This window comes from Leptopilina boulardi, unplaced genomic scaffold (genome assembly GCF_019393585.1).
Source record: "Leptopilina boulardi isolate dan_hultmark-lab unplaced genomic scaffold, ZJU_Lbou_2.1 LbouV2_248, whole genome shotgun sequence".
NCBI lineage: Eukaryota > Metazoa > Arthropoda > Insecta > Hymenoptera > Figitidae > Leptopilina > Leptopilina boulardi.
The window spans coordinates 2,427,563-2,441,089 of record NW_026137805.1 but is presented as its reverse complement, the minus strand read 5'-3'; the positions used below and the strand labels follow the sequence as shown (position 1 = coordinate 2,441,089).

At 25.9% G+C, this 13,527-nt stretch overlaps 4 protein-coding genes across 7 annotated transcripts in view; 3 read left to right on the top strand and 1 right to left on the bottom strand.

The window, feature by feature from the left end:
• The window catches only part of LOC127280566 (adenomatous polyposis coli protein-like), a 40,385-nt gene extending 35,826 nt beyond the window's left edge, over positions 1-4,559 (top strand). For all 3 annotated transcript variants that reach the window (XM_051303628.1, XM_051303629.1, XM_051303626.1), the window contains one exon: positions 57-4,559. In XM_051303628.1, coding sequence (XP_051159585.1) covers positions 57-1,129 — 1,073 coding nt within the window. In that variant the 3' untranslated portion in view covers positions 1,130-4,559. The remainder of the gene's footprint in view (positions 1-56) is intronic.
• LOC127280571 (WD repeat-containing protein 61) lies at positions 3,336-7,076 on the bottom strand. Of its 2 annotated transcripts, none has more exons than XM_051303635.1 (8): positions 6,875-7,076; positions 6,356-6,465; positions 5,961-6,130; positions 5,576-5,814; positions 5,398-5,491; positions 5,218-5,311; positions 4,909-5,080; positions 3,336-4,826 (listed from the first exon to the last, which is right to left on the bottom strand). In XM_051303635.1, the coding sequence occupies exons 1-8, from the start codon at positions 6,875-6,877 to the stop codon at positions 4,734-4,736; spliced, it is 975 nt and encodes a 324-aa protein (XP_051159592.1). In that variant the 5' UTR covers positions 6,878-7,076; the 3' UTR covers positions 3,336-4,733. The 2 variants fall into 2 exon arrangements, with proteins under 2 accessions (XP_051159592.1, XP_051159594.1); XM_051303637.1 differs by lacking the exon at positions 6,875-7,076 and adding an exon at positions 6,821-6,842.
• A 198-nt stretch (positions 7,077-7,274) lies between these two features.
• Positions 7,275-10,658, top strand: LOC127280569 (dnaJ homolog subfamily B member 12). The gene is made up of 8 exons (XM_051303633.1): positions 7,275-7,715; positions 7,907-8,060; positions 8,528-8,673; positions 8,764-8,898; positions 8,983-9,116; positions 9,189-9,301; positions 9,414-9,577; positions 9,661-10,658. Exons 1-8 carry the CDS (start codon positions 7,583-7,585, stop codon positions 9,768-9,770), a joined length of 1,089 nt encoding a protein of 362 aa, XP_051159590.1. The 5' UTR covers positions 7,275-7,582; the 3' UTR covers positions 9,771-10,658.
• A 157-nt stretch (positions 10,659-10,815) lies between these two features.
• Positions 10,816-13,470, top strand: LOC127280570 (probable mitochondrial glutathione transporter SLC25A40). The gene is made up of 7 exons (XM_051303634.1): positions 10,816-11,539; positions 11,672-11,838; positions 12,061-12,195; positions 12,367-12,529; positions 12,668-12,864; positions 12,936-13,017; positions 13,131-13,470. Exons 1-7 carry the CDS (start codon positions 11,431-11,433, stop codon positions 13,361-13,363), a joined length of 1,086 nt encoding a protein of 361 aa, XP_051159591.1. The 5' UTR covers positions 10,816-11,430; the 3' UTR covers positions 13,364-13,470.
• The last annotated feature ends 57 nt before the right edge of the window (positions 13,471-13,527 follow it).

Below are 13,527 nucleotides of genomic sequence, written 5' to 3'. Positions count from 1 at the left end.
AAGTATTAATATTCCTCTTTTTTTTAATATTTTAGTTTTTTTTTTCTAATTTTCAGGAAATTCTTCAGCAATGGATAAAAAATTAAAACGCAGCTCAATCCCACAGAAAGGATCATCTTTGACTACCATCAGTAAAGCAATGAAACGTCACAGTTCACCGCCAATAAAACTCGAACGTCAAGGAACATTTACAAAAGACGAACCGGAAGTGGAAAATGCACCCACAGTGCCATCACTTTCCAGTTCGCCAGCCAGGACAATGACAAAAATTGCAAAACCAAAAATCACAACAATGATCCCGGCGTCGAAAAAGAATTTCGCCATTGAGACGTCGAAGACAAAAATTGAGACATCAATTCCAAAAAAGATCACAGCGACGAATAGTCTCGAAAGTTCAATTCCAAAGAAAATTACAACACTCGGCCAAAGATCTAACAGCAATTCAAATATTCAACCACAAAAACGAACCAAGGAGACGACTAGTAAAATTGCAAGTCTCTGGAAACGTGTCGAGGATAGTAAATTAAAGCAAAAATTCGAGAAACCCGACACTAGAAAATGGATAACAGGAAACAATGGAACACAACAAGAAGAAGAAGAACAAGTTGAAGTAGAAGAGGAAAATTTAAATTTTCGATTATTTCGCAGTTCAACTTTCGAGGGATTGCCAAAAACAATAAGTGACTCGTCGATAGCGTTGAAAATTGCTTCCAAAACAGAAATGCAATTTAATGGCGTGAAATATCGAAATTCATGTGATCTCAGTGGAATTCCAGTGAAACATCCCGAACGTAAATTAAGTCATGAGGAAAATGTAATTTTTCGAAATGCAAAAAGTTCGGATCAAACGACTGATGGTGAAATTGACATTACAAAGAGAATTTCACGATTGGGATCATTTATTCGCGTTGATGAATCATCATCGTCTTCCGGTTCAAAAGAAATTGCTGCTGGTGGTGGTTTTCGCACAACAGCTTCGGCAATTGTCCCACCTTTTAATTATAATCCACATCCGGGAATTTCACAGCAGCAGCAAATAAACGCCAAAGATCGTAAGAGTCTGATGATTGAAGGGCAGGATTTTAAATCGGACATTGTCACTGCTTCCGCTCGTGTGACTACAGTGTAAGAAGAAAAAACTATTTTTTGAGTTTGTGATAGAAACAATGGTGATTATTTTTCTTTCGATCGAATACTGTGGAATTTTTTTTAAATTTGGTAATCGATCTTATTACGGTTTTTTTTCTTGCCTTCACTGTGGAGTCATGAAATTGATTTAATGGAAATTTTCCTATTTTTTGGATCCATTAAATCGTGAAGATTGACAGAAAGAAAATTAATTACAAGGAGTAAGACGGTGATTATAATTTATTTTTTATTTATTAATTTTAATATTTGGAAAATTAATTTTTTGATTCATTCAGAAAAATTTATTAATTAATAATCATTTTATAATTATTTAATATCCACAAATTGATAACAAATAATTAATAAAAATGAATCATTATTAATTAATTAATTTTTTCAATGTAAACTTTGTTTTATGGAAAAGTTGGAATTTTTTTGTGTAAATTCCAATTTAATTTTTTCAATTTCAAAATAATTGGAAAATTAAATTTCAATTAAATTATAAAAATATTATGTCCCGGTAAAATACAGTTTATTTCAAGTTTTGAAAATAAAATGAAAATTTTAAAATTATTTAGTTTAAGAAAAAATTGAAAATTAAAAAATATTTAATTTCAAAAATGTGAAAAGTTGAAAACAACTTTGAAAGTTTAAAAAGAAACTTTTATTTTTAATGGCAAAAATTATGCAAATTTGTCGTGAAATCTTGATTTTCTGAGAGAAAAATTTTAATGATCATTGTTAAGGCATTTTTAATATTAAAAAAAATGCCAATACATAAGTTGCGATTTAAATTAATTTCATGAAACCACAAATCGAATGGATTATTTTTTTCTGCCAAATCATGTGTATTTCAATGTTAAATGTTAATTAAGAAAAAACACAGTCCATTTTTTAATGAAAAAAAAGAAAAACAAACAACTTATCATAATATTATATGAAAAAAAAATTCCACTTATAGACAAGAAGAAAAGAAAAAATATTTTCTACTGTCTTTAAATTTTAACTAGTCATCATTAATCATTTTTTCTTTTTGCTTGGGAAAAGAAATTTACACTTTAAATTTAATTCAAATAATTGATTTTTAATTGCAACTTTAAAAAAACAGAAAATTATTAATTTTCCATTTGTTTTTCAAAAGAAAAGAGCTATTGAAAATTTTGTTTTAGAAAACAAGAAAATTGGTTATTTTTCAATAGCTCAGTGAGATAATATTAAAATAATTTCAGATAAAGAGAAAAAAAAATTTCAATGATAAATATTTGTATGTTTCGTTATTTTTTATGAATTCGTCGTTTAGATTTTTAAGTATATAAAAATTATTTTGATTTTTCCGATTATTAGCAATTAGATTATTTTTGTTTTGTTTTTTTTTATATTTGAAAAAATACTTCTTTGCATTCGATTATGTGATGAGAGAGCGATTACTTTAAAATATTTTATAGACACATTAAGAGCTGGTGCTCTTGGTCTAAAATCTGATAGATTTTTCATGGTGTATATGTATATATATTTGAAATAAGTCGATTAATTCCATATAATATAAATTATTCACTGATCTTAAAGAAAAGAAAAAATAACAATTTTCATTTTCTTTGTACACATTATATATCTATATAATGATTGTACTAGCCTATTTATTCAAATTCTGTATATAAAGATCCATGAATAAAATATGTAGGAAAGGTTAGTGAAATGGGCGTAAAATGTGTGTACCGAGCAAATCGAGCCAATAAATCGGGAATTTCAAACAACAAAAAAATTCACAATTTACAATTTTCAATGGAGAAAAAAAATTGTTTGATTCGATTAATTAAAGAAATACAAATTGATTAATTGCTACTATAAATTTGTCAATTTATACTATACAAATTAATTGATAGGGTTTAGTTAATTGAAATAAATAAACAGCTATAAATTAATTAATACAATTATAAATTAATTAATTGAAATGCGATCTCGAAAATAAAAAATTGTGAGAAATTCCCGATTTATCGAATAGTCCGCAATGCTTATTGTTTTAGAGTAATCTTTTTTTTTCTTTTTTTTAACTTAAAAAAAAATAGAAAAGTAGATGTCCCATGAATTTTAAAACAAAATGAACGTTTGATGATGAATATGTGTAAAAGGAAAGAATGAAGAATTCCTTGTAAAGACTGATAGCAAAGCATTAGACGAAAGATATGAGGATTTACTTATTAAAAAACAAAAAAAAAAAAAAAAAAAAAAAAAAACACCTGTATTTCAATCGAAAAAAAAGAAGAGAAAAACAGAAAAAAGTATACCCCAGCTTAAGGACTTGCGAACGCGACCTAAGTTTCTAGTCCAGTTTATATAATAAAAAAACGCGTATTGCAGGAAATAGTCTAATATATATTTTGAGAGCATGATGAACCATATAAAAGTCATTAATAGACTTTTAGAAGAAAAAAAAAAGAAATAATATTTATCGTGTAAATTTTTATTATTAATAAACAATCCCCCCCTGTATCGACCAAATTGCGCAAGAATAAAAATTTCCTTTTCTTTTTAATCGATTTTTACGATTAAAAAACTTTGAATAGATATTTTTTTATTATTTCGATCGAAAATTACTGTTGATCATTTTCAATTTCACCTTTTTTTAAAAAAAAGAAAAAAATAGAATTGTTACCATTACCCGAAAATTAATTTTTACTGATCACTTTTTCTAAATAATCAATTAATTATTTCCAATACGCCGAAAATTACTATTTATTATTTATCATTTCATTTTTTTTTTGTAATTTAAAAAAAGATATTATTTAGTGTCTGCGATGTTGTTAAAATGTAAATAATTATAACTATTTTTATTATACTATCATTAGAATTATTATTATTATTATTATATTTATTTTAATTATTATTGTTAATTTATTAATAGCTATTATTTTTAAAAATATTAATTTGCCCTCTCGTGTCATGTTTCCTTCTGTGTATAAGGTCCGCTTCTAGAAAGCTTTTCAATTTCCTATATCATATATTTTAGAAGGAGATTGCTCGATGTGGTTTTTGGAAAAATGAAAAAAGTCTTGCGCGAAAAACAAAAAAAAAAGACTTATATTTCCCATATTATAGTATTTCTTGATCCTTTTTCCAGTTCGGATTAATTAATTTTAATCCTTCCAACTCGGATTCACGAGGATCTATTTTCCTTTCCTTTTTCCTATTGCATCCCCTTAATGTTGAGTTTTATATATAAGCGAATTTGGTCCGTACTGTGCGAGTATTGTTTTTCCTTTTTATTCTTCTGTAACCAGTTTTTCTTCATATAGCGTACTTATAGATAACTTTTTTAGCGTATAAATAAAACAATTTTATCTGATGATAATAACTCCTTAAGTTTGTCAAATACTTTATTTCTTTGTATATTATTGATTATATAATAAAAAAAACAAAAAAGAAGTAATAAATTTACAGCTCTTTATAAAAATCATTATCCCCAACATTTATTATTATTATTTTTATTACCCTCAAAAAATAAAACAATTTTTTTTTTTTTTTGTAGAAAAAAAGGTAATTTATTATTTTTTTTTGTTTCCATTTTTTGTTTGTACAAAAAAATAAAATAAAACTTATGGTACATATTACAATGGATGCTCATAGAGATTAATTGATTTATCTTCGGATACGGATGCAAGTAAATTATTTTTGTGTGGATGATACTTCACAGACCAGACCTGAAAATAATAATTTTTTTTTCCAATAAAGATTAATTAAGAATTGATTATAATTTATTAAAAAAAACTGAAAATAAATTACCTGATCAGCATGTTCGTGAAAAGTGTGTAAACATTGTCTTTGAGATAATTCCCAAATTTTCACAGTGAGATCCGAACTACTTGATGTAAATTTTTGACCATCGGGAGCAAAAGATACGCCGAGAACCCATGATGCGTGACCTGACATTGTTCCGGCAACATTAGCATCTTTTCTGTTTAATAAAAGAAAAATAATTGTACTAATAATAATATTAATAATAAAAAAATAATAGCAATAATAATACTAATAATATATAAATATAATAATAATAGTAAGTAGAAATGAATCGGAAGTATTTTATATTCTTACACGTCATAAAGTTTCATGTGACTGTCATCAGACGCAGTTAAAAGTAGCTGCGAATCAGGAGAAAAACAAAGAGATCTAATGGGCATAGCGTGACCTATAAATTAAAAAAAATTTTTTAGAATTTGCAAAATATTTAATTTGAAAAAATAAACAAATCTTATATTTTTGTTCTTCAATCACCTTCTAAAGTTCGCAAAACTTTTCCATGCGCTACGTCAAAAATATTGATAATCCCATCAATTGCGCCGCTCGCAATGTATTTTCCATCCGGGCTCTAAGAAAGGAAAAAGAAAAAAGAAGTTTATTTCTCATGACGCAAAATAAAGAAAAGAAAAAATTTTCTTTTAAATAAACTCACATAAGCAACACTGAGTGTAAATTTTCCACCTCTTGTGTCTAAAGTTTGTTCCTGTTTTCCACTCTCGGCTCCATACATATTGATTTTTCCCGCATGACTACCGGAAACGATGAATTTATCATCCGGCGAATAAACCAATGTCCAAATATCCACTGGACCAACTTCTATTGTTGTTAATTTTTCACCTGATTCCAAATCCCATAATCGAAGACTCGAATCCAATGAACTGGAGGCGCATTCTGCAAAAAATAATTTTTTTTTCAAATTTTAATTCATTTTATTAATAATTTTGTTTAATTTAATTTAAAAAAAACAAAGAAGGAAAAAATTTGTTTTTGTTATCTATTTTTGAAAAATAATTTTACAAATTTACAATTCTACTCACTTGAACCATCAGAACTTACAGCTACAGACACAACTCCAAGTGAATGTCCCGTTAATTTATGTTTCAATTTTAAACCACCGTTTTTATATTCCCAAACTTTCACAGCATCATCCAAAGAGCCGGTTATCACGTACTCATTATTCTCTTCGTCCGTAGAACGCATCGAGTCTCTATTAAAAAAAACAATTTTTAATTACACAATTAAAACTACTGAATAGTTTTTTTTTTAAATTTAATTCTTCAGATAATTTTATATTCAGAAAAATTCGCATTAAAAAATATTCTATTATTGAAGAGTAAATTAAGCATTTATCAGGTTTTGAAAATTGCTCCATTTTTATATTATATTAAAAAGAATATTATAGAAAAAAATATTTTGAAAATATTTTCCATACCTGGAGTCTTCATTATCGGTTTGAAGATCCTTTTTTTTCTTAGGACAACCCCAAGCACAGGTCCAAATACTTTCCTCGTGAGCATTTTCCGTTTTATGCACCAAAGAATACTAAAATATAAAGAAATTAAATTGTTTATATATTTTACAATTCTTATTTATTTTTCAAATAATTTTTACGAGGCCTTTTTTGAAAAACAGAGTTCTGGCTATTAAAAGAATTTTTTTTCTTTATAAATAGATTACATATTTCAACAATAAAAAAAATTATCCTTTTTACAAAACAAAAACTATTTTTTTTGCAAAAAGAACATAACCTATAAACGCACAAAGTTTTCTGAATTAAAAATTTTGTATATAAATTCAATATCCCGGAAAAAAATATTTTTTTTATCATTTCTTCTTCATTAATCATCGAAATTCATATTAAATATATTCTATTAAATATAAATTTTAAAATAAAAACCATTTTGTAGCACCGGGGAATTATACTAATAAGAGGTTAGAATACACTAATCACCATTGTTCACTTCTTTGATTTCTAATTTTTAAAAATACTAAACAGAACTAAAAAATTGAGTTTATTTTCCCAACAACAAAAAGACCCTTTTGTTTATATTTCCCTAATTTTTGTTCTTTTTTTTTTGTTTTTGTTGATCCGATGCCAAACAAAAATCGAAAACATATGACCGGAAGAGCGGGAAGTATTCAAAAATTTCTTTCTTATTTTTTCTTTCTCTAAATTATAATATAATAATTATCGGAAAATAATTATCGAATAATACAAAAGTAAGTCTTGTCATGAACAAAAAATAACTATTATTTCAAGAAAAAAAAATATATAAGGCGACAATTGTCATTTTAATTGGTCAATAATTATTTTTCCGATTTTCGTCAAGTGCGCATGTCCTTGAAGAACCACGTCAACCAAGTAGAAAATTATAGCAGAAGAGAAAATACGTCAGTTTTTTCGACTTTTGATCACTTTTTATTGAAAAACTTCATTTGTGTATGTATATATAATAATTTAGAAACGAAATTAATTAACAATTCTAGTGTCACTGCCTAATGACGTGTGAATTTACAATTAAAATTTCCAACTACATTGTGAATGAATTTCAACTTTTGTCAAAGTGCGTATTTTTGATATAAGAAGTATACATCACGGGACTTATAGAGAGGACATTTTTCCTCCCATTTTCCCTTGTCTGTGAAATATATCTTTGTCATGGACAGCAATAAAGATGAGGCCGAACGTTGTATGGAATATGCGGAAAAACATCTTCGTGAAAAAAAATTCGATGAAGCGGAAAAATTCTTGAAAAAAGCCCAAAAATTGTATCCAACAAAACGTGTTGAAGGTTTGTTCGAATATATATATTATTTTTTATATATGTGTATATATAGATGTGTGTATGTGTATAATTATAGATTAAAATATTGTCTCTGTGGATGAAAAAAAAATAATAATTTGACGATTATTTTGTTAGATGGAAAAAAAATTGTTTTTTTATTACAATTGTGTGAGAAGTAAAAATTTTTGATTTTACAGATTTATTAACGCGAGTGTCGATACTTTCGAAACAGAATAATCAAAAATCAGATTCTGAGCCTGAGGTTAGAAAACGACAAAATGTTACAAAAGAAGGAACACAAACTCAAACAAATGGTGATTTTACCAAAGATCAATTAGAACATGTTAAAAGGTAAGGGAAATTAAATAAAAATACAACTTTTGTTTACACGAATGAGTATTGATTTTTTAAAAAACTTTCATTTTTTAAAAAAATTTGTTTTTTACTTTCAGTTTAAAAATTTCGAATCAGAATTCTTAAAAAGCAAAAGTTGTGTATTATAATTATTTACCAAATTAATTTTTTTTTTTTGGGAAAAAATATTTATTAAATAATTAATTATGCATTTCGTTTTGCAACTTTTGATAAAATTTCTGTTTTTTATCTGAAAAAGAAATTTTTTAAATAATTAAATTTGAAATTAATTAAATTTGAAAATAATCAAATTACAAAATAATTCTATTACAAAATAACTATTATCTAATAATTGAATTACATAACAATTGAAAATGATTGAATTAAAATTACAAAAAAATAATTAAATTTCTTTTAAAGTACAATTTAAGAAAAAAATGAAATTTGTATAATAATTTTTACAGAATTAAAAAATGTAAAGATTATTATGAGATATTGAGTGTGAGTAAAGAAGCTACCGATGGTGATATTAAGAGGGCCTATAAAAAATTAGCTCTTCAATTACATCCAGATAAAAATAAAGCTCCAGGAGCTGCTGAGGCTTTTAAAGGTTTGTAAAGGAGCAAAAAAAAGAAAAATGATTGTTTTTACAATAATCTTGTCTTGAATAAGAAGAAAATTGTTTTTTATTTTTCATTAGTCATTGGAAATGCTGTTGCGGTACTGACTGACGTGGAAAAACGAAAACAATATGATTTATATGGCTCGGACGAAGAACGAATGCAGAGTTCTCATTCTCATCAAACTCATTATAATTATTCGCGAGGATTTGAAAGTATTTATTTCAACTGTTTTATTTTTATTATCATTATTATTAATCTATTATTTTATTTTTAATTTAAAAATTTTTATTTTACAGCTGACATTACTGCTGAAGAACTGTTTAACATGTTCTTTAGAGATGTTTTTCCACAACAAGAATTTTATATGCGAAGATCAGGTGGCAGATGGACGAGACAGTCAGAATCACAAAATCAACACTCCCATTCACAGGTGAAATTAATTTTTTTTCGAAAAATAATTAATCATTATTGTTTTCTTTATAAATAAATTTTATTTTTCCAGCCCAATGGATACACAACATTCCTACAGATGTTACCTGTACTTTTATTGATAGTTTTAACAATGATGAGCAGTTTTTTCATATCTGATCCAATATACAGTTTGCATTCTAGCCCGTGAGTAAACGTTCCATTAAAAAAGAAAAAAAAAATTATTTCCACACAAAATATCCAATTTTGTAAAAATATATTGTAATTTTTTATTTTATTACAAAGATTTTTCTTCCAGTAAATATACGGTTCCTAGAACAACACAAAATCTAAAAGTGACGTACTATGTAAAAGAAAATTTCCACAGCGAGTATCAGGGTAGTTTGCGAAGATTAGAAATTTCAGTTGAAGAAGAATATTTAAGTCAATTGAGGCAGACGTGTTTCAGGGAAAAGAATTATCGTGAGTAATATTTTCAAAAAATTTAATTAATTTTAAAGAAATTTTTCGAAAATTGAAACGACAATATTTGAATCTATTTCCAGGGGAATCAATGATATGGAAAGCGAGAAATTTCGGTGATCAAGATTTGTATAATCGTGCGAGAAATATGGATATGCCGTCATGCAAACGATTACAAGAAATGCAAGCATGATGGCATTTTTTTCAATATTAAATAAATACAGTTTTTGATGTATTGTAGATAGGTATTTATATATATATATATACATTATGTATATGTTTTATTTGCGAGCATTTTACTTTGTTATTTCAGATCAGACACCTATTAAAATCAAACTCACTTTAGATACATTAGAGAGAAAAAAAATTTTTTTGTTTTATTTTAATATTAGATACTCTTAAACACTACATCGCTAACATTGTGTTTTAAAGTTCTATATATATATATATATATTTATTGAAAATAATTGCTTTCAAATAAGTTTAATTAATTGAACAGTTAGTCGTAAGTGTCGCAAAGAAAGGTTTATTACATATACCTTTCTCAAAAAAAACTAGACATTTAATTATACATATATATATATAAATGAATATATTAGAATTTTAATAGATTTTTCAATAACGTTTTTTCAAATCAGAATTTCAATTTAAATTTCAAAATAAAAGTGATTTTCTGAATATGGAAAACAAATTACTCGAAACAACTATTGATTCGATTTTTTGAATATAAATTTTAATTGCGTCTGACGAAAATGGAACAAGTATAGGGAAGGAAAAATATTGTCGAACAATTCAATTTGTATATTTTATTTATTTGTATATCTAGTTTTTTTTTCTTTATTTTAATGTTGTATTTAATATATTGTCCAAATATCAAATTGTTACTCTATTTAATTGAGATTTTGTTTTCATTGTAAATCAGAGTTAGATAAATTTAACGTGTGAGTAAAATTCGATTAAATACATATTTGTATACAACTAATGCTGCGAAACCAGATTTTTCTATATATATTTGGTTGCAAATTGTTTATTATAATTGTACCAAAAGAAAAGGGAAAAATAAAGAATTTAAGTCAGTTAACTTATTGAAGTATATATAATTAGTATTAATAATAATTATTACTATTGTTTATAATTTGTATATTTTCTTTAATTAAAAAATTCAATATGAACTATGACGTTAGATATTAACGCACGCCTTAACCTAAAATTCATATTCTAAACTCGCCTTAATAACCACGTGGTGTATTTGATATGTAAGTTTTGATACTTTGAATGAAATAGCAGAAATAAATATCGTCTGTCTTTTACACTATTAATTTATCACAATATGTTCTTGAATTAAATTATTAATTTAAATGAGTGTTAAGTGCTGAAAAAAATAAATATTCACATTTGTGGCTTTTAATCATAAATAAGAGACAAATCAATAAATATAGTACATATACATATTAGTGAAAATATCTAAAAATATTTCATCATCATTGTGAAAATTTTTAAATAATATACATTAACTAAATATCCAGATATTTTATTGAGTAAACAACGATAAACAATGTTTACTTTCAAAACAAGAACCTATACATTTCTGCCGCATACACGTTAATGTCCTTGACTCGACATGTAATTTATTATTGTTATTAGCACCATTGCATAATTAGTGAAAACGGAAATATATCATCTTAGAATTTGACATTCCCTTGAAAAAGTGAAGTAGTGATGATATGGAAACTTTCTATTGTATTTTAAAGTCATTGCGATTAAAACTAATCGGCATTTTCCTTTGAGGTTATGTTGAAAGTTAACTGCTGCAGTTAATTTTTGTCTTAAAAATTATTAAAAATACATTAAAAATGGAAAAGGACACTGTGGAAATTGATCTCGATGATCCGAGATTTCGAATAAAACCTTATCAACAAATGATTGCTTCATGTACTGGAGCTTTAATAACATCAATGATTGGTAATATTTGTTTTCTTTTTTATAAATATATTTGATCTTAATTATTTTTTCTCTTGATTAATTGATAAAAAAATATATATAACTTATATTGAATTTGAAATTGTTATAATTTTTTTTTCTTCAAATTTTTAGTAACTCCCTTAGATGTAGTGAAAATTCGATTGCAAGCTCAACAGAAGGCAATGCTGTCAAATAAATGTTTTCTCTATTGTAATGGATTAATGGATCATTTATGTTCCTGTGGCAATGGAAAAGGGCCTGAATGGTTGAGAGCAAATGGAAAATTTAATGGCACTTTTGTAAGTAAATGACATTCTTAAAAACAAAGAAAAAACAAAAAATTGTCCTAAAAGTCATATTTAAAAAAATATTTTTTTTCCGTACTGTTGTAATATATTTATTGTTATTTTAAAATGTGAAGTTTGAACAAGAAACTGTTAATTTTAAAAATGATAAAAAATTGACTTTTTTTTGAAAATGATGATTTTAATTTAATTTTTTTTTATATTTTTCTCGTTTAGGATGCTTTATTTAAAATTGGCAAAAAAGAAGGGATTTTATCCCTCTGGAGTGGTTTGAGTCCGACTTTAGTTTTGGCAATTCCAGCTACAATAATGTATTTTGTATCTTATGAGCAATTAAGAATATCACTAAAGGTAATTATGTAATTTTAACTCTATTGCAATTTATTATCAGATTGTCGCATTTTTCTAAAGATTAAATTTCTTTTAAAGAATGTGAAATAGATTACTTTTGTTTATTAAATTGTAAATTCTTAATTAATATTAATAATATTAATTGATAATTTTTAAAATTTGACATTGCAGGATTATCATAATAGTAAAATTAACAAAGAAAAACTTCATCAAGAGCAACCGTTTTGGATTCCAATTGTGGCCGGTGGTACGGCACGAGTTTTTGCAGCATCCTTAGTGAGTCCTGTTGAGCTTATTAGAACGAAAATGCAATCTCAAAAATTGAGTTACGCAGGTAGGGGTTTTTTAAATTGTATTTCTATTTAAGAAAATAATTAATTAATTAACTATTTGTTTTTTCTTTATTTTTAATTTAGTGTAATTAATTTTAGTGAAACTTTTGAATTAGATGTTTTTCTTTAAAAAATTTCAGAATTAAGACAAGCTTTGAAGACAGTTGTAAAATACAGTGGAGTCTCTGGTTTATGGATGGGTCTCAGTTCAACGCTACTTCGTGACGTACCTTTTAGTGCAATTTACTGGTTTAATTATGAAACATTGAAAAAGACGTTTGTGAATTTTCAACATACATTTACCTTTAATTTGATTGCCGGTGCAGTCGCTGGTTCTGTAAGTACAACTTTTGTATATTTTGATTAAATTAAAAAAGCAAAAAATTAATTTTAATCCTCCATTTACAGGTTGCTGCTTTATCTACTATTCCATTTGACGTAGTGAAAACTCATAGACAAATAGAAATGGGCGAGAAGGAAATTTATTCTGGTTTGTACATTTAAAACAAGAAACTTTTAATATTAATGATAAAAGAATGATAGCAAAAGAAAAAAATTAATTAAATAATATTAAAACGTTAATAATTTTTTTTTGTTTCACAGACAAACCTGTTCGAACGAGTAGCACAATATCGATAATAAGAAGAATATACGATCAAAATGGTGTACGCGGTCTTTATACGGGACTTGCGCCTCGTTTAATAAAAGTTGCGCCCGCTTGTGCAATAATGATTGCTACTTTTGAACAAGGCAAACGCTTTTTTCAGGAACGAAACGCTAATGAAATGTTAGGATTAGAATCAAATGTCCGTTTTTTTAGGCACAATAATACGTAAGAGAGCTTTATATTATAGGAAAATTTCGTGTCGGTCAAGTGCACTTTATTTTATTTTTGTAAATACTGTTGTTAAATATTCTAATAAAAAGTTTTTTCAATATCTTATTTTCAATTATCTGTCTATGTATATTGTATTTCCCAAATCTCAAATAACAAAATATT

Coding starts and splice junctions, on each gene's coding strand:
- LOC127280571 (XM_051303635.1), bottom strand. Junction 5,492..5,575: donor TTACACTCAGTGTTGCTTAT/GTGAGTTTATTT, acceptor TTCCTTTCTTAG/AGCCCGGATGGAAAATACAT. Junction 5,081..5,217: donor CACATGAAACTTTATGACGT/GTAAGAATATAA, acceptor TTTATTAAACAG/AAAAGATGCTAATGTTGCCG.
- LOC127280569 (XM_051303633.1), top strand. CDS start 7,583: ATGGACAGCAATAAAGATGAGGCCGAACGTTGTATGGAATATGCGGAA. Junction 7,716..7,906: donor TCCAACAAAACGTGTTGAAG/GTTTGTTCGAAT, acceptor TTGATTTTACAG/ATTTATTAACGCGAGTGTCG. Junction 9,117..9,188: donor ATCAACACTCCCATTCACAG/GTGAAATTAATT, acceptor TTATTTTTCCAG/CCCAATGGATACACAACATT.
- LOC127280570 (XM_051303634.1), top strand. CDS start 11,431: ATGGAAAAGGACACTGTGGAAATTGATCTCGATGATCCGAGATTTCGA. Junction 11,839..12,060: donor GAAAATTTAATGGCACTTTT/GTAAGTAAATGA, acceptor TTTCTCGTTTAG/GATGCTTTATTTAAAATTGG. Junction 12,530..12,667: donor TCAAAAATTGAGTTACGCAG/GTAGGGGTTTTT, acceptor AAAAAATTTCAG/AATTAAGACAAGCTTTGAAG.